The sequence below is a fragment of the Phyllobates terribilis genome, unplaced genomic scaffold (genome assembly GCF_046119375.1).
Source record: "Phyllobates terribilis strain yellow unplaced genomic scaffold, ASM4611937v1 Scaffold_5__5_contigs__length_657084704, whole genome shotgun sequence".
Classification (NCBI taxonomy): Eukaryota; Metazoa; Chordata; class Amphibia; order Anura; family Dendrobatidae; genus Phyllobates; species Phyllobates terribilis.
The window spans coordinates 199886269-199907139 of NW_027362765.1; the positions used below are offsets into that span (position 1 = coordinate 199886269).

Genomic DNA, 20871 nt, shown 5'->3' on the forward strand with positions numbered 1-20871 from the left:
CTGCGGAAACGCTTAAAAAACGCATCATGGGACCAATGTTATTCAAAGGGGCAGTGTAGATTAGCAATCACACTAATCACCCCCTCTGGGGGTCTTTTGTATTTTAAGTGGGTAACTTACCTTTGGGGGTGCATTTCAGAGGATGTGCATGTGTATTTGCACTTTAGATTAATTATGTATCATAAGGCTGGACTGTTTGATTATATTATATTTGGTAATCTGCACATGAAAAAAATCCCAGCATACACTAGTTTCTTCCCTGGGTCTGATGAGAATCACCCATTCAAGTCTATGGATTTGCAAAAATAACTCAGCCACCATATAATATCCGATTTTTACAGATACATTGCAATTCTTTAACATGGGAAACTGTATTTAGCCTTGTAAATTTTTAATAACTGCTACTGTATAAAAACGGATTACACACGAACTGCATACGGACAGGGATGTACTAAGAGTAGCCAGGGCCCTGGGCTGTTCAGAGGGTGTGCGCATCCCTAGTGTGGTATCCCATAAAGTGGCCATTTCTATGGGGTACTGGACATATAATGTGTTCCATATAAATGCTGTGATTTTTATGTAAATTGTACATTGTGAGACCTGCTGACAGGCAGCACAAAAAGGGTTAATCTTTCCCTCATAGACTTGATCATGTGACCCAGCTTTGTTTAGTATGCAGAAACTTCTGGAACAAACTCCTCTGGGCAGTTAGCCAATGACTTCAGTTCTAAGAGTCACATGAGAGTGGGAGGAGCTAAATCCTGTGAGGTAGTTAAGACTACCAGACAGCTGGTAGTCAGACATTTTGAGAGGAAGAAGCCATTTTGTAGGTGAAGGAATTACCTACTCCCCCTGACTGCTGCGCTTAAAAAGGGGACTAATAAAAAAAGGGAAGCTGACAGCCTTCATATTAGGAAGATTCCTATTGCACCTCTAGGAGGAAAAATTACCTCAGGGCAGAAGCAAAGCACAGCGCTGTGGAAGAAATATTCTGATTTAATGAAACAAGTGTTTACAGAGATCTGCCTGTCTGCAGGTACACAGCAATCTTCAACCGTGAGTGTAACCCTGTACATCAATTCCCTACTGTTTGTAAATAATAATTTGCCCCATTATCATCAGTAAAGAGACTATATACTAGTCAGTAGAGTCTCTATATAATAAGAGACCTTATACTGTGGAATTTCGTGTGTGTGTAATTTGAGAATGGAAGAATCTCATTCTGACAGAAAGCTTGGCCACCGTGAGGCACATTATACACTGCCAGGAGTACAACCCTTTGCCGTACACCACATGAGATTACCACACTAGCATCTGATGTATCACGTGACATGTCACATGATTCCCTTTGAGAGATCATGTGATAGGTCACACGATTAACACTCAGGTGCTCTAGTGCACATCTGCAGATGCAAAATGACAGAGACAGCAGCACGCATAGTGCACGCATTTTTTGCACATTATGTTCAGCGCTATATAGAACATAGAAATATACATACAGTGGTTGAAAAAGTGTTTGCCCCCATCGTTATTTCTTATTCTTTTGCATGTTTGTCGCACTTAAATGTTGCATATCACAAAACAAATTTAATTACTACACAAAGATAACACAAGTAAACACAAAATGCAGTTTTTAAATGAAGGTCTTTATTATTAAGGGAAAAATCCAAATCTACAGGGCTCTGTGTGAAAAAGTGATTGCACCCCCCACTCCCCTTAAAACATAAATTAACTGTGGTTTATCACATCTTTGGGAAGCTGAGTTCAATTTCCCTAGCCACACACACCTGTTCTCAATCAAGAAATCACGTAAAGAAAACCTGTCAGCAGGATTTTGCTAAGTAAACTACAGGCAGTGTCATGTTGAGGCTGCTGCACTGATTAATATGATACCTATAATATGTATATCCCCTTTTCACACGTAAAGTGCCATGGAATAAATGGCGCTATAATAATAAATAATAATAATAATAATAATACCTGAGGTGAAGAAATCCGTCTTGTGGTTCTTGTGTAATCAGTGTTTGCAGTTTTGAGTTAATCAGTACAGCAACCCCAACATGACACAGCCTGAAGTTTACTTAGCAAACTCCTGCTGACAGGTTCGCTTTAAACAGGACCTGCCTGACAAAGTGAAGTAGACCAAAATATCCTTAAAAGCTAGACATTATGCTGCAATCCAAAGAAATTTAGGAACAAATGAGAACGAAAGTAATCGAGATCTATCAGTCTGGGAAAGGTTATAAATCCATTTCTAAAGCTTTGGGACTTCAGCGAACCACAGTGAGAGCCATTATCCACAAATGAAGAAAACATGGAACAGTGGTGAACCTTCCCAGGAAAGGCCGGCCAATCAAAATTACCCCAAGAGTGCAGCAATGACTCATCCAAGAGGTCACAAAAGACCCCACAACAACATCCAAAGTACTGCAAGCCTCACTTGCCTCAGTTAAGATCAGTGTTCATGACTCCACCATAAGAAAGAAACTGGGCAAAAATGGCATGCAAGGCAGAGTTCCAAGACGAAAACCACTGCTGAGCAAATAGAACATAAAGGCTCATCTCAGTTTTGCCTGAAAACATCTTGATGATCACCAAGACTTTTGGGAGAATACTCTGTGGACTGATGAGACAAAAGTTTAACTTTTTGGAAGGTGTATGTTCCATTACATCTGGCGTAGAAGTAGCACAGCATTTCCAAAAAGGAATAACATTCCAACAGTAAAATATGGTGGTGGTAGTGTGATGTTCTGGGGCTGTTTTGCTGCTTCAAGACCTGGAAGACTTGCTGTGGTAAATGAAACCATGAATTCTGCTGTCTACCAAAAAATCCTGAAGGAGAATGAAGCGAACTTGGGTTATGCAGCAGGACAATGATCCAAAACACACCAGCAAGTCCACCTCTGAATGGCTTAAGAAAAACAAAATTAAGACTTTGGAGTGGCCTAGTCAAAATCTTGACCTTAATCCAATTGAGATGCTGTGGCATGACCTTAAAAAGGCGGTTCATGCTCGGAAACCCTCTGATGTGGCTGAATTACAACAATTTTGCAAAGATGAGTGGCCAAAATTCCTCCAAAGCGTTGTAAAAGACTCATTGCCAGTTATTGCAAATGCTTGATTGCAGTTGTTGCTGCTAAGGGTGGCCCAACCAGTTATTAAGTTTAGGGGGCAATCACTTTTTCACACAGGGCCCTGTAGGTTTGGATATCTTTTTCCCTTAATAATAAAGACTTTCATTTAAAAACTGAATTTTGTGTTTACTTTTGTTATCTTTGTTTAATATTTACATTTTTTTGTGATCTGAAACATTTAAGTGTGACAAAAATCCAAAAGAATATTAAAAAAATCAGGAAGGGGGCAAACACTTTTTCACCTTAACAGGCTTCCTCATGGGGCTAGGGCTATAATGATTATACAGGTGCATAGAGATACATTGTATATAGCAGTGTATTTCTATGTCCCTGTATTCTAGAGGTGAATAAAAAGTCAGATTTTTTTGTTTCTATAACACTATTAAAAATAATAAAAAACAATTACAAAAATGTCATTTTCTCTTTTTTTTTTGAATCTCCCCGGGACTTGAACACACAATCTTTATAAATGCAGACAACAGCTAAAGCTTTGAGCCACAGACAGGGGCGTACATAGGAATCATGGGGCCCCATAGCAGAAGTTCTAATTGGGCCCCCCCCCCTCAAAAAAAAAATGTAAATAATTGTCGGGGTCACAGAAGAGCAGATCTCACAACTCTCCATCCTTTACATAGGACTTCAGCAGGAGGAAAATGACTAGATCCCTCTTTCATTGCCCCATAAAGTGTGATGCCAACACATTATGATACCCCCATGGTGAATTCCTCCACATGCACAGTATAATGACCCTACTGTACCCCACCTCAACTCCCAAGGCAAAGTATGGTGACCCCAACACAGTATGATCCCCCAACTGTTACTCCCACACAGCTCTCCATGCAGTACAATGGGCCTACATACAGTATAATGGCCCCACACCTCTCTACACTCCACAGAGTATAATGCACTCGCTATGGTCTTCCACACAGTATAATGCACTCGCCATGGTCCTCCACACAGTATAATGCATTCCCCATGGTCCTCCACACAGTATAATGCACTCCCCATGGTCCTCCACGCAGTACAATGAACTCCCCATGGTCCTCCACGCAGTATAATGCACTCCCCATGGTCCTCCATACAGAATAATGCACTCGCCATGGTCCTCCACACAGTATAATGCACTCCCCATGGTCCTCCACACAGTATAATGCACTCGTCATGGTCCTCCACACAGTATAATGCACTCTCTATGGTCCTCCACACAGTAAAATGTGCTCCCTATGGTCCTCCACACAGTATAATGTGCTCCCCATGGTCCTCCACACAGTAAAATGTGCTCCATATGGTCCTCCACACAGTATAATGCGCTCCCTATTGTCCTCCACACAGTATAATGCACTCCCCATGGTCCTCCACACAGTATAATGCACTCGCCATGGTCCTACTAACACAGTATAATGCACTCGCCATGGTCCTACACACAGTATAATGCGCTCCCCATGGTCCTCCACACAGTATAATGCACTCCCCATGGTCCTCCACACAGTATAATGCACTCGCCATGGTCCTCCACACAGTATAATGCTCTCCCTATGGTCCTCCACACAGTAAAATGTGCTCCCTATAGTCCTCCACACAGTATAATGTGCTCCGACCATGGTCCTCCACACAGTAAAATGTGCTCCATATGGTCCTCCACACAGTATACACTGTGTTCCAAATTATTATGCAAATAATATTTTCTCAGATTTTCCCAAATTACCTATATGAATTGCAGTCATGGCAATTTTCCAGTCAAATAACTATTAGAGTACAATTGAAAGGTTTTTGTACAAATTGCCTATGATAACAGTATATTTTTAAAAAAATAAAAAACTCAAACTGCACTCAAAATGCATGTTCCAAATTATTATGCACAGCAGAGTTTTCAACCCTTTCATTTTAATAAAGAACAAAAAAATGGTCATTTTTGAAATTATAAGCACTAGCAGGTTATTACAAACTGAAATCAAACAGTTTTCAACTCAAAACTTTATTCTAGGTGATGTTACATTTGCACATAGGACCCCTTGTTCGAAAGGAGTTTCTGAACTCTCTCGTCCATTGAATTTGTCCGGTTTGGGATGGTTTCTGCTTTAATTGTTTTGCATGAGGACAGAATACCCTCCCAGAGCTGTTGCTTAGATGTGAACTGCCTCCCGCCATCATAGACACTCCTTTTGATGATGCTCCAGAGGTTCTCAATGGGGTTGAGGTCAGGGGAGCATGGGTGCCACACCATAAGTTTGTCCCGTTTTATGCCCATAGCAGCCAGAGATGCAGATGTGTTATGTGCAGCATGAGACGGGGCATTATCATGCATGAAAATGATCTTGCTGCGGAATGCACGGTTCTTCTTCTCGAACCATGGAAGGAAGTGCTGTTTGAGAAACTCAACATACATTATGGAGTTCATCTTTACCCCTTCAGGGATTCTAAAAGGGCCGACAATCTCTCTCCCCATGATTCCAGCCCAAAACATTACTCTACCTCCTCCTTGTTAGCGCCATAGCCGTGTTTGCATGGGGTGTCCATCAACCAGCCATCCTCCACTCCATCCATCTGGACCATCGAGATCATTTCATGCATGATAATGCCCCGTCTCATGCTGCACATAACACATCTGTTCCAAAAAGCAGCAAATAAGGGAGAAAAGGCATAAAAAATGCAGCAGTAATGTAATGACCAGAGAAGATTGTTATTATGTAGTTTGGTGCCCCTGCATAAAACATAAAACACAGTATTTACGCTATGTATACATGGCCTTACAGACACAAAAAAGCCAGATGTCATATAGTGAAGCTACAGAAAAATTAGAAAGTTCTGGCTTCTACAACTGTGCATCAAAGAACAAAAAATAAATCCATAGGTCGCAACTAGAGAGGAGCATGAGGCACAGACGACGGCACACCAGCCTGGGCTAATCAAAAGCCGCGCAGGGGATGCCCGAAGGTAAGAAATTCACAGCTTCCTGTCCGGACGGCAGGTACCACTGTGCTGGATGCTGGACTGGAATCCCGTGAATTGATCCGCTCATCTCTAGTCCCAACTGTCCCGAATAAGGCGGACAGTCCTGGATTTGAATCAACACCCTGCATTCTCGGGCGTCTTTTGAATGTCCCTCACTGCCACAGCCCCTCTGACATCTCCTTCTGCCAGGGTATAAAGAAATGGTAAATGGGTGTGGATTGGGGTGTGGCTAGGGCGTGGTCAAAATTTGCTGCAGTACGCTATGCGCCACATAATTTGTCTCTGCTTCTGTTCTTCAAAAGTTGGGAGGTGAAGGATCTGCACCTTGTCAACCCGCCTGACGTCACTATTACATCAAACGGATGACGTAATGTGGTCTCCCCACTTCCACCAATGTGATGTTCCGCATCCCCTAGGGACACGTAAGGTCAGAATGGTACTGTTTTACACAGACAACCCCCTGCCCACATGGGCCCAGGGAAGCACAGGGAGTGAGAGGATGTGGAACGCACAGTCACTGACGTGGCACCACACTCTCCCACAACCCTATCAGGCTGGGAGGCCCCTTTCACTAGCCCCAGTAAAACAGAACCTGATTAGCCCGGTAGCACTGGCACCAGTTCCTTGTTCAAAATAAGCCCGGCCCGTTAGCGGGATTATAGCGAGCCAGAAATCAGCCCCGGTGGCATGGAAAGTTAAACCAAGAAATGGACGTATGGATTCGTGGATCGAGATAAAAGAGCAGCCCAAGGTTAAATTATATATTTAATTGCCTTAAGGGCACACTAGACAATACACTATATACACAATAGTTATACATATATAATAGTCAGATATGCAAATACAAGAGTGGTAGTACAAAAGTATGCAGAATATAAGACACTTACCCATCAGAAGGAAAGCCTTGCTTGCGGGGGAGGGGATGCCACATGGGAGGCTTGCAGACCCCTCTGTTCCTGGACTTCTCCCCACATGATATGTCATCGTGACCTCCCCGGAAAAAAGCACTAGGCCATGCTTTGAAGGAGCATTTAATCCTTTGGTGTCACTCCCCTCCTGCCTCTTGGGCTGGACCAAAATCCACTCCCTTTGCCTCTGGCAGCTAAAGACTCCAAAGCCTAGGATGGGTCATACCTCCTTAATGTACGGTCCTAGGGAGGCGGTTCTGGTGCCATTGGATCCAGCCGGGCCCCTGCTATGTGTTAAGACCAAACACAGCTCTGCTATCAGGTTTCTACTAGCTGTTTTACGTATTTCCCTATCCCTATGTGCTAGAACGAGTCGAGACCCAGGCAGGTATTCACCATGTTCTGGGGATCTCGGAAATATACACGACGTATGGCTAGGACATATAGTATCTCCATAACTCCTTATGGAATTCCTAGCTGTCTGAACAAAGCAGACCACATGGTTTAGATCCACAAGGGGTCTTCCTGTAGGAGCTCGGATTCTAGCAAGCTGGTGGGGCTGTGAATCCCTTCTTTGAAGCTGGCCAGGTGTCTTGTTACAGCTGCACATGCTGAAGGGGGATTGTAACTGCCATCAGATCCCCCCACACTCTTCACACTTCTCCCCTTTAGAGGGTGTTAGGGTTCAGCACTTTCCGGTGTTCCCCCGTGCGCCTGTCCGCAACATCCCCTTGTCGGGATAACCCGTCTGCATTACTGTGATCACAGCCCTTCTTGTGGCGAATGGAAAAGTGGTACTGCTGGAGCGCAGGTACTGCTCCAGCGTTGCAAGCAACCTCCCATTCGTTCCGGATACAAGTATGGCTGCAGACATTTCAGGGCCCACACAATTGCCAAACATTCCTTCTCCATCGTGGAGTAGGCCACCTCCCTAAGCAGTAGCTTCCAGCTCAGGTACCAAAAAGGGGTGTTCTTGGCCTGTAGTGCAGACCTGGATGAGCACAGCACCGAGGCCAAAGTCACCGGCATCGGTCTATACTACAAACAGCCATGTAAAGTCGGCAGTTTGTAGTACCAGGAAGCCAGAAATGGCGGTCTTCAGTGCCCGGAAGGCCGTTTCACAGTCATTTGTCCAATCGACTGCGGAGGGCAGCTTCTTCTTGGTGAGGTCCGTTAGGGACTTCGCCAGGCTACTATTGTGAGGGACGAACCTCCTATAGTACCCAGCGGTGCCCAGGAAGACATCACCTGTCTCTTGGTCCTGGGGGTGGGCCAGGATGCGATGGCATCCACCTTTCCGGGCTCTGTCTTTAGAGCCCCCACCTACCTGGTGTCCCAGGTAATGGACCTCACTCATATCCATCTGGCACTTTTCTGGCTTAATGGTCAAGCCTGCCCAGTGGATCCGTCCGAGCACCTGCGCCAGATGCTTTAGGTGGTCCTCCCAGGTGGGACTGAAGATAGCAATGTCGTCCAGGTACATGGCCATCTACACTTCAAGTCCCTTGAGCAGCCTGTTGACCATTTGCTGAAAAGTGGCAGGGGCATTCTTCATGCCGAATGGCATCACTGTGGACTCGTACAGTCTGAATGGTGTGATAAAGGCAGAGCGTTCCTGTGCCTCGTGGGTCGGGAGAATCTGCCAATATTCCCGGCTCAGATCCATGATGGGCCAGGTGGGTCAACTGAGCAGGTCATTGATGCGTGGCAATTAGTACACATCGGTGACTGACAGCATTGAGCCCCTATAGTCCATGCAGAACCGGGTTGTCCGGTCCTTATTTGGGACGAGGACTACGGGCGAGGCCTAAGCGATCCGGGATGGTGGATGACCCCCAGCTTCAGCATCTCGTCAATCTCCTGGTGCATGTGCAGCTGCACCTCCAGGGAGGCCCAATATGCTGAACGTCGGATTGGAGGGTGATCTCCGGTGTCCACGTGATGGACAGCCAACTGTCTTTCCTGGAAGGGGTGTAGGGTTTTCCACAGCTGGGACCATTGGTCCGACAAGAGCTGGTTGCAAACCTCCACATCCTTGATGGTCCCACCCTCCCTAGCCTGGGCAAGCGTATCTGGGAGGTTACTCAGCCTCTCCCTCCTTTGGAAGGTTGCATATGGGGAAGGCGCAAACCTCCTGCTTGTGATGTGCCGTCATCATGTTCACGTGGAAGGCCTTCTGCCTTCCTCTGGCTTGGTCCAGGGTGACCAGGTATGTTACAGCGTTGAGCTGCTGGTGCACAATGTACAGGCCTTCCCAGGCCACCTGAAGCTTGTCCTGGGGTATGGGGACCAGTACCCACACCTTGTGACCCACCTGGTAGGTTCTCTCACAGGTATTCTGGTCATACCATCGCTTCTGGTCGGCCTGGGCTCGTGTCATATTATCGTGCACCAGCTGTGCCAAAGCCTGCATCTTGTCACGGAAGCGCACGACATTCTCGATGACCGACATTCCAGGGTCGGCTAAGTCTCCTTCCCAGACCTCTTTCCCCAGTGCCAGGGGCCCCTGCGCATGTCATCCATACAGAAGCTCAAAGGGGAGAAATAGCAAATGGCAGGTGTAGGAAGTACCGCTCCCAGTCACGCCCATGGGAGTCAACCAACATCTTGACCATCTGCTTCAGGGTGCCATTGAACCATTCACACAGGCCGTTGGTCTGTGGGCGGTACGAGCTGGTCACCAGATGTTGCACCTGTATCTGCTTACAGAGGGACTCCATCAGCTGCGACATGAACTGGGTCCCTCAGTCAGTGAGCATTTCCTGGGAAAAACCCACTCGGGAGAAAATCTCCAGTAAGGCGGTGGTCACCTTGTCAGCCCGAATGCACGACAAGGCTACCACTTCCGGGTACCGGGTGGCATAGTCTATTCCCATTAGTATGATGCGTTTCCCGGAGCAGCTGGGAGTGGCCATCGGGCCAACCAAATCCACAGCCACCCTCCTGAAAGTCTCTTCAATAAGGTGCAGAGTTACCAGGGAAGCTCTGGGGCACCGCTCTGCCTTCCCCAACATCTGACAGGTGTTGCACGAACGGCAGTAGGCAGTCACATCGGCCTCCATTTTTGGCCAGTAGAAATGCTGGGCTAGCCTGGCCTTGGTCTTAGTGATCCCTAGATGTCCGGCCATTGAAATCTCGTGCACAATCCGCAACAACTCCGCCCTGAACGGATAGGGTACCACTAACTATTGGTCCCTGGGTCACGCCTCCGGTGAACCTTGCTGGACCATTACCCGGTACAGCCGTCCTTGGTCCCAGACCACCCCTGACTGTACGTGGCCAGAATAGACAAGACCGCCATGTCTTCTTTCAGTTCCCCGGGACCTGTCTCCTATCCTCTGTCTGACCCAGCAGCCACTTAGTCAGAAGGAGTAAAGCCGTCGGACCCCCGAGGGGCCCGGTCTTACCACTGCGCGTGACAGCTGTATATATATCTGTACCTTTGTCTCCATAAAAGGAGGGGGGCCCAGACACATTTCTTGCACAGGGGCCCCAAGCTGTCAGTGTCTGCCCCTGAGGATATGTATACCAGGATGGGGCCCAGGATATGGGACATGTATACTAGGATGGAGGATATACGTACCAGAATGGGAGATGTATATACCAGGCTAAAGGGTATATTCACGAGGATGGGGCTATACTGTATAGACTAGGTGTAAGGTGTCTGTTAGACACACAGTGGATGGAGATAAACCTGAAGTAATGCTTTATTGCATATAGGACTAAAAGAGATAACAGATATTCTGTATAACATCTGACTAGAATTCTTCAGGACAGAACACAGCAGTGACAGGATGAGCTGTGTTTGGTGTGTGCAGTGTATGTGGGGTCTGCTCTCCATGCTTTCTGCACACACCACTCCTTCTCTATCTACAACCACACCCATGTGTGACCGAGCAGTGAGCGCCATGTCCGCTGAGGAGAGCGGCTGTGTGCTCCTCCGGACAGTAGGCGTCGCCATAGAGCAGCTCAGCACACAGGCGCCGCTTCTTTGTGTGTCTTGCAGTCTCCTCCTCTGTAGGGTCAAGCCTGGACATGAGGAAGGACTCCGCACGCCTCCTGTGCACGGTGCAGCCCTCACACTGACACCTCGGTCTCCCTCAGAGGACACGGTCACCCGCGGCGGCTCCTTCTACAGCTCCTGCTTCTTCGGCTGTCTCTTTAGACTACATTGCACTCGCTAGGTCTCTGTCACCTTCCTGTGGCTCAGGAGACTGAATGAAACTTCCCTTGGCACAGTACTTTCTGCGGGCTGTGACTCTGCGGGCTTTTCCCTTGCGCTCCAGATTGTAAACCTCGATATTTGAAGCCGTTTTTAGACTTTTGGGTGTTTTTAGTGGCGGCTGTGCCTTATGGGAGTGTGGCGCCGGGACCATCTGCAGCTTGTTGCTCCGGGAGCCCGGCTCCTCAGTTATCAGCTGCTGCCTCCGCACATGTTCCTGCTGGCACTGCGGGCTTTTCCTGTCTCAGATTAGGATTGAAGCTCAGACTTTTTTTTAGATATTTTATTTTTTTTTTTTGCATATGATAAACTCCAATATTTTGGGATATTCACATTTGATTTAAGAGAAACGTTTCCCTTTCTGCTCTGGTACAGCAGGGCTCAGCTTGTCTGTTTATATTGTTAGGATTTGCACTATAGCTGTCATGTCTGCTCCTGATGTGTTCCCTCCCGCGCCAGAGGTCGCCGCCGCCGCACACGTCCCATCGTTTCAGAAATATCAGGAAATGTATGGGAGATCGGTGCGAGAACCCAGCGGTGAGTGATGTCTCGTGTTACTGTACAACCAGCGGGATGTTTCAGGGGTCCACAGTTGGGGTCTCCTGACTCATCTCCGTCACATTTATAAAGGAGCTCTTAAAGGGGGATTCTGATGTCATATTAAGGTCTCATTCAGATGTCCGTGAATCACGTACGTGTTCTGTTTTGATTTTTACGGATAGAACATGTACCTATTATAATCTATGGTGCTGGTCACATGTTCATGGATTTTTGCGAACTGTGTGTCTGCACAGAAAAAAATCATGGAGACTTCTGTTTTTGATCGGAATCACAGATCAAAATTACCCATACATGTCTTTCTATGGGTCTGTGAAAATCACTGACAGCGCACAGACGGCATCAATGTACTTTCCATGGTTACCATTGCCACAGATAGGAGAAGCTTTTAAATTTATCCATACGTGAAAATTGCTGATGGTAATACTGAAACGCTGCTCTCTATTTGGTACATGAAAAACCATGGGTGTCTGAATAAGGCTTAATACGGGGAATTCCGCTGGACGCATAAGCTAGAATATCTACAAGCTGTATACAGATGTATATCCATAGACTAAAATGGGCAAAACATACTCAAAATAATGTTGTTTTTTGGCCAAGTTGACGTCACATTGCGTTTTTTTTGGACGTACAAAAAAAAGTAGCTGACGTTTTTTTTTTTAAATTTATTTATTCTTTTGATGGGTCCCAAAAGAACGTATATAAGACATATAAATATTTTTTCTCATTATTCATAATGGGAGACATATTTAAACGTATGTTTCATTACATTTAAAACACAAATATTGACCTGTCTGTGTCATTCAAAGCTAGTTGAGTAAAGAACAAAAATGGATGCTTTGCTTTTTAAAAAATAAATAAATATAGGCGTAGATGGACGTATATGAAAAAATTCAGGTAAAACGTATGGCACCTGCTTGCAAAGGTCATAGGGCAGCAGACATACAAATGAGAACCTAACCTAAAATGGTTTGTCGTAACATAATATGTAGTACAATCTTACAGTGCAAATAAGTAGAAATAGGCTATGTGCCCACGTTGCGGACCTGAAGCATATTTTTTACGCTTCTCCCTGGCGGGAAAATCGCATGCGGATATTACATGCGGTTTTCCCGCCAGGTAGAAGCGTTTGTGAGGCGTCTTTGCATGCATTTCCGCATGCGGGTTATCAAGCACTTCTCCAAGCATCACTTGGAAAAGTGCTTGACAACTTGTTCAGAATGGTAAAAAATAAAAAAATAAACTTTATACTCACCTTCTGATGCATTCTCTGCCCCGTCCGGAAGCTTGAGCGGCTCACGCTGTTGTGTGCAGGACCTGCGGTGACGTCATTGAGTTATGTGGTGGGTCACATGACTCAATGACGTGGCAGGTCCTTCAGACAACAGCGCGACGGAGGGAAAACATCAGAAGATAAGTATAAACTTTATTTTATTCTTTTTTTTACAGGTTCTTTGGTATCCAGGTCTGGATGAGAGTCTCCTCTCATCCAGACTTGGGTACCATCCGCACATTGATTCCGCTGCGCTTCCGCAAAATTAATGAACATGCTGCGGATTTTTGACCGCAGCATATACGCTGCGGAAAAATCCGCAGCATGGGCATTGACATTGCGGAATGCCATTGGGGACCATGGGGTGCGGATATACATGCGTTTTTCAAGCGTTTACGCTGTGGAAATTCCGCAGCATATACGCTTGAAAAACGCTACGTGGGCACACAGCCATTTTCACAATTTTTGATTTCTAATGCAGCTAGAGGAAAAAAAGGTGTAAGCTGCATGTGGTAGCGTCGTATGTAATTGCATATTTTCCAATATATACAAGTACATTTAACAAGACCCATAATATGTGGCAAACTCCATTCTGCTTACCACACCCATCTGTACACAGTAAATAGATGCCATTCTGCTTTCAAAATGTTGTTGTTTTTTCTATCTTTTTGTTGTGTATTATCTTACTTGTATACACAAATGTTGTTGATTTCTACAGCATTATTCATATTATGGGACCCTTTATGATTTCCAGTCTGCATTTTTCTTTCAGCCTATAAAATTGATGCTTCTCTAATTCAATGTTTCCATCTGGGTTTCCTTAACCCTGGTCAGAGGTTCCCCCATAAAATAGCCACAAGTTTGGTCACTTTTTCAATAGGGTAAACTAATATAAGCCTACCTAAGGCCTCATTTAGATGTCAATTTGTTTTTTTTTGTGTGTGTGGGGGGGTGTTGCATCAATTTTACTTGTATGCATAATGAAAAAATCAAACGGTGAAAAACATTAGGATTCCTTCAGTTTGCAGCTGAGTTTTTCACAGAGCCATAGATTTATAAGGGTGAGTTTAATCTGTGACTCGAATAAAAAACGGACATGCTTTTTTTTTTTTCACAATCCGCAAGAAAGAGAAAATACAGTCCCTTAGACTATAGTGAGTTCATCTTCTATATGCGAGAAAGGATGTCTGAATAAGACCCAAGAACGATGGCTATTGTGCGAGCAATATGGATTTGACAGCTTCACCCGCCTTTGTGTCAAGTTTCATTGCGTTAAGTTAAAAACAGAGTCTTGAGTCCATGTAAATATTTTATTTTTTTTATCGATTTACTTTGGTAATAATTATTATAACCACTGCTCTAAATAGGTGTGAAAAGGCCAACTTTGCACTAGTACAGTGCTAGCTAGATCTGCTATAGTCTCGTATAGATCTCAGGATTTTTCCGTCATTGGCCCAGCCGCTCCCACAGCCATAAATGAGACAAATTTTAGCAGTCCTTACTAATTAGAACTCTGGAGACCATATTTATCGACAGTTATTTTGACTGTAAATATTGGTAGCACCTACAGGTTTTTTCCTAATTGGGTGTGGTAAGTATTGCAACATATGTATCCATTCAGCACTCTGGATATTTATGTCAAAACAATTGTATCTGACAGACCAGACCATTCATAGTCTTTTCTCTAGCTCAGGTTGAAACAAATGTGTCAGGTTCAAGGGCATGACAATGAAGACAAATACAGGAAACATATATCTTTGTACCGTGTTAGCCAGTAGATAGGACTCTCAAATCTAAATTTTTTTTCTAAGTGGTTGATGCCCTTTAATGGCTAAATGAAAAGATGGTAACAAATTGCAAGCTTTCGAGACTACTCAGGCCTCTTCATCAGGCATAAAATAACACAAAATCTGAAGAATGACATATTTATACACAGCGGGGCAGAAGAATAATGCAATAGATGACACAAGTGACGTGAAGTAGAACTATGAGTATGGGAGGAGGGAGAAAGAGTTGTGGCTGTAAATATTGGAGCAGTTCAAAATGAGGAGTGTGAAATTTTTATTGTCCTGTAATTGAAGTCTGGTCCATGGTTGTGATGACCCACAAGTTTGAGGAGCACATTCCTTAGTTGATGTAGAATGACATAAATCCATGCAACATATTAATTCCTGCACTGAGAGTCTCAAAGGTTGTCATGAGTTTGTATTCCCAAATTTTTCTATCTCTCTGAGATTTGAAGTTACCTTTTAATACCAATAACTTCATGTCCATGATGCTGTGATCAGGAATACAAAAATGTTTTGCCACAGGTAGATCTATTCCTTTATCTTTTATTGTGTGGCAATGAGAATTCATCCTTGTTCTAAGTTTTTGTCCTGTCTTCCCAACATACAGACCCCCAGCTGGACATTTGGTACATATAATTAAGAAGACCATATTATGATGCAGCTGAAAGTACCTGGGATCTTGTAGTCCTGATGTGAGCTGGAAATCTTTATCTTGTCCGTTGTCATCATAAATGGACAGGTTTTACACTTTTTCTGGTTTCAAGGAAAGGTTCCTGTAGCTGGTGGAGAGGACGGGGGAGCTTCTGACAATGATGCTCCTTAGATTTGGGGGCTGCCTATAACACAGAAGTGTGTGGGGGGGGGCTGGAAATATGGATTGTAATCGGGCATCTTTTTGTAGTAAAGGTTGTAGTTTCCGCGCAGCTCTCCTTAGCACCTCCAGATTTGGATTATAGGTGAATACTAGAGGCACCCGGTTGCTTTCTTGTTTAGTTTTGTAATGTAGGAGATGATTCCTTGATATTCTGGTGGCTCTTGCAATCTGGTTTTCAATTGTTCTTGGATGGTCGCCCTGATTCAATAAGGTCTTTGAGGCCACCAAGGTGATTGTCTCTATCCATAAGGTAGAAACATATCCGATTTGTATCTGATGGCTTGGTTGTAGATAATAGTTTTTTTTGTGTTTTGGATGAAAACTGTCCCATTTAAGGTATGTTGGACGGTCAATCGGTTTCTGGTACAGGGACGTCTCTATTTCATTGTTTCGTAGCTTGAACATGGTGTCCAAAAAGTTAATTTCAGTACAGGAGTAGTTGAGTGTTAGGTTGATGGGATGAAATTGATTAAAGTGTTCATGGTACGTTTCCAGCTGTTGCTCAGACTACGTCCAGATGATTAAAATGGGAGATAAGGGCAAAAAGTTACTTTCAAGCTTGTCCATGAAAAGATTTGCATACTGTGAAGCCATTTTACTTCCCATCGCTGTACCTGTCTCCTGTAGATATATGATATTATCAAATTCAAAGTAATTGTGGGTGAGGATTAATTTTGTAAGTTTCACCACAGAATCAGCATCAATTCCTAAATTTTCCATGAAGACTTTGCAGGCATTTAATCCATCCTGGTGTGGGATATTAGAGTACAAAGTTTCCACAACCACAGTGGCCAGGATTGTTCCTTCTTGAGGACTTATTGCTGCCAGTGTTTCAATAAATCTTTTGGGTCCTGAATGTAGCTGGGTGTTTCCTTTACCAGAGGTTTAAGAATACCCTCTACCCATCCTGAAACTTGCTCAGTAAGGGTGCCCACACATGAAGACAAATGTCATACAAATGTGAATCTTTGTGTATGGACCCTCACAATGTCAAAATTAGAGGTTTTATCGAATTAGATAAAAGGGGTCTGTATTTTTCTTTAAGATACTGATATTGTAGGTTAGCTCTGTTGTGGAGATAGAGGGGAAAACTAGTAGGTGGTAAAGTGCACTTACGGTAAATGTTTGCTCACTTCAACGGTACACTGAATGCTTGTACTTGATTTGAAAAGTCATTCTGTGCTGACAGACCCCATAAAGGGAACCTGTCATGTAAAATAACGCAATTAATTTGCACATATGGGGTTAATCTGCAGGTTAATAGCATTCTGACACAAAGCGGCGCCTGCACTTGAGAGCCCCGCTGCATGTGTCTGCACAAACTATTAGAAACCGACTCCATGAGGGTGGTATGAGGGCCCGACGTCCACAGATGGGGGTTGTGCTCACAGCCCAACAACGTGCAGGAAGCTTGGCATTTGCCACAGAACACCAGGATTGGTAATGTCGTCACTGGCGCCCTGTGCTCTTCACAGATGAAAGCAGGTTCACACTGAGCACGTGACAGAGTCTGGAGACGCCGTGGAGAGCGATCTGCTGCCTACAACATCCTTCAGCATGACCGGTTTGGCAGTGGGTCAGTAATGGTGTGGGGTGGCATTTCTTTGGAGGGCCGCACAGCCCTCCATGTGCTTGCCAGAGGTAGCCTGACTGCCATTAGGTACTGAGATGAGATCCTCAGACCCCTTGTGAGACCATATGCTGGTGCTGTTGGCCCTGGGTTCCTCCTAATGCAGGACAATGCCAGACCTCATGTGGCTGGAGTGTGTCGGCAGTTCCTGCAAGATGAAGGCATTGAAGCTATGGACTGGCCCGCCCGTTCCCCAGACCTGAATCCGATTGAGCACATCTGGGACATCATGTCTCGCTCCATCCACCAACTTCACGTTGCACCACAGACTGTCCAGGAGTTGGCGGATGCTTTAGTCCAGGTCTGGAAGGAGATCCCACAGGAGACCATCCGCAATCTCATCAGGAGCATGCCCAGGCGTTGTAGGGAGGTCATACAGGCACGTGGAGGCCACACACAATACTGAGTCTCATTTTGACTTGTTTTAAGGACATTACATCAAAGTTGGATCCGCCTGTAGTGTGTTTTTCCACTTTAATTTTGGGGGTGACTCCAAATCCAGGCCTCCATTGGTTAATAAATTTGATTTTCATCGATGATTTTTGTGTGATTTTGTTGTCAGCACATTCAACTTTGTACAGAACAAAGTATTCAATGAGAATATTTAATTCATTCAGATCTAGGATGTGTTATTTTAGTGTTCCCTTTATTTCTTTGAGCAGTGTATTTAGGCTGGAATACCCCAGAAAGTAACAACACATTAGTCATCCAATACAGTTTTACAGGACCTTGAAGATCCGTGGTTGTCAGTGGCAGCTGTAGATTTATGCTTATTTTCCATCCAAACAAAGAGCCATCAATCACAGAATTATTGGCACCAGCCATCACAGTAAATGGTTTTGTTTTAACCAATTGTAGTCTTGGAATGAATCACTGGTGACTAAATGAGTGACAGTGTTTATTAACCCCTTCATGACCAGGCCATTTTCCATTTTTGCGTTTTCATTTATTGCTCCTCTTCTTCCCAGAGTCATAACTTTTTTTTTATTTTTCAGTCAATATTGCCATATGAGGGCTTATTTTTTGCGGGACAAGTTGTACTTTTGAACGACACCATTGGTTTTACCATATCCTGTACTGGAAAACGGGAAAGAAAATTCCAAGTGCGGTGATATTGCAGAAAAAAGTGCAATTCCACTGTTGTGTTTTTACCATGTTCGCTAAATGCTAAAATTGACCTGCCATTATGATTCTCCAGGTCATTATGAGTTTGTAGATATCAAACAAGTATAGGTTCTTTATTACTTAAGTGTTGGAAAAAAAATACAAAGTTTGTTTAAAAAAAAAAAAAAAAGCGCAGTTTTCCAAGACCCATAGCTTATCAATTTTTCAGGATCATGGGCCGGGTGAGGACTTATATTTTTGCACGCCAAGCTGATGTTTTTATTGATGGCCTGTTTTGATCGCTTTTTATTGCAATGTTGTGGTGGCCAAAAAAGCTTAATTCTGGCATTTTATTTTTTTTTTCTCGTTCCGTCGTTTATCGATCAGATTATTTATTTGTATATATTGAGATATACAAATGTGTATATTTGATTATTTTTTTTATTTTATTTTGAATGGGGCGAAAGGGGAGTGATTTTAAAGCGCACCTGTCAGCAGGATTGTGCTTATAAACTACATACACTGTCAGGTGGGCGAAATTACACTGATTAAAATGATACCTTGGTTGATGAAATCCGTCCTGTGGTTCTTGTGTAATCTTACTTTAAGCTTGGAGATAATGATATGCTCGTGCTTCGGGGCGGCCTGTGGGGGGCGCTCTATCTGGTGCTCTGCTTACATAGTCATCTGTATGCTCTTATGGCAGCTCATTGATCGTTCACTGACGTGCCTCCTATTTTACATAATGCATTTAGTAGTGCGGAGCTGGGTAAAATAGGAGGCAAGTCAGTTAAGGCAGTGTATGTAGTTTACAGAGCACAATCCTGCTGACAAGTGTTCTTCAAACTTTTTTTTATATTTTTAAAAACTTTTTTTTTTTTTTTTTTTAACTTTTTGCGTGCTTTAATAATCTCCATGGGAAACTAGAAGCTGCAATTATGTGATCGCCTCTGCTACACACAGGCAATGATCAGATCACCTGTGTGTAGCAGATATGCTTATTTGCTAAGAGCACTGACCGCTGGGCGGCACTCATAGCAATCTGGCAATGACGACCGCCGGATTGTCATGGCGACCCGCGGTCAGGTGACACGGGTGCCGATGGGCGGAGCCAGTGACCCCCTTCCTGTAAGCGCGAGTTAAATGCCGCTGTCAGAGATTGCGCTTCCACCCGTGGCTGTTCATTGCACATGACAGCTCTACAGATCAGCTATCCTGTGCCCAGAAACGTGCGGGCTTAGCGCTGGAGCCCGCACCAAAGGGAGGGACCCGACGTGTGGTAATAGTACTGCACATGTCAGAAAGGGGTTAAAGAGCGAAAGTGAGACTTTAAAACTGTTTGCATCCATTATACATAAATACTTAAAAAATTACCTTTTCCTAATCAAATTACAGCTTTTTTTTTTTTTAATTAAAAAATAAAAAGTTGTCAGCTACACTTTGTGAACAATGTCCAATGCTTAGATCTTTTTCAAGTGGCCGATTAAGGATATATTCGGAGGTGATGCATGTTACCCATAGCCTTTAATATTATACTGTACCTGCATGCTCCCCTATTTTGCCATGTAGCCATGCAGAGATTTATTTTCTTATAAATGTATGTGTGTGTGTGTGTGTGTGTGTGTGTGTGTGTGTGTGTGTGTGTGTATATATATATATATTACATACATACATACTGTAAGGCTTGAAAGTTTGTGAACCTTTTTATATTTTGGCATACATGACCTAAAACTACATCACATTTTTACACAAGTCCTAAAAGTAAATAGAGAACCAAATAAAACATGAGTAAAAAAAAATATTTTTATTGATTAAAATGAATGCAATGTCCGTGAATGATCAAAGTATATGAAGCTTTGCTTTCAGTATCTGGTGTCACTCCGCCCAACCCCCTTGTATAGCATAACTGCATCTAAATGTTTCCAATAACTTTTCATTAGCCTTGCATGTTAATTTGGAGAATTATTAACCCATTCCTCCTAATACAGTTTAAACGCTGTTATGGTGGTGGGTTTTCGCCAATGAGCTGCTTTCTTCAGGTCATTCCACAACATTTCTATAGGATTTTGGTCAGGACTTTGCTTGGCTATTCCAAAACTTTAACCTCCTTTTTTAGCCATTCTTTTGTACAACGATTTGTGCTATACGTCGATGTCTTGCATTCTCTTAGGGTTTAGCTCATGGACGGATCTACATTTATCTTTAAAATTTTCTGGTATAAATCAGAATTCATTGTTCCATCATCAATGATGGCAAGATGTCCAGGCCCAGATGCGGCAAAACAAGCCCAAACCATAATACCACCGCTATTGTGTATCCAAGATTATGAGGGTTTTTATACTGTAAAGCAATTGTTTTCTTTCGCCAAACATTTATTCTCATTTAACCCAAAGAACTTTATTTTTGTCTAATCTGTCCATAAAACA

The 20871-nt window shown here is 43.9% G+C and overlaps 1 protein-coding gene across 4 annotated transcripts in view; it reads left to right on the forward strand.

Moving 5' to 3' along the window:
- The first annotated feature begins 771 nt into the window (after positions 1–771).
- ACSS2 (acyl-CoA synthetase short chain family member 2) overlaps positions 772–20871 on the forward strand; it is an 88700-nt gene continuing 68600 nt past the window's right edge. For 2 of the 4 annotated variants that reach the window (XM_073683682.1, XM_073683683.1), the window contains exon 1: positions 10948–11753. In XM_073683682.1, the coding sequence (XP_073539783.1) occupies positions 11642–11753 (112 nt within the window). In that variant the 5' untranslated portion in view covers positions 10948–11641. Of the gene's footprint in view, positions 1057–10947; positions 11754–20871 lie in introns of those variants that run through there. The other 2 variants (XM_073683685.1, XM_073683684.1) reach the window with 2 other exon arrangements.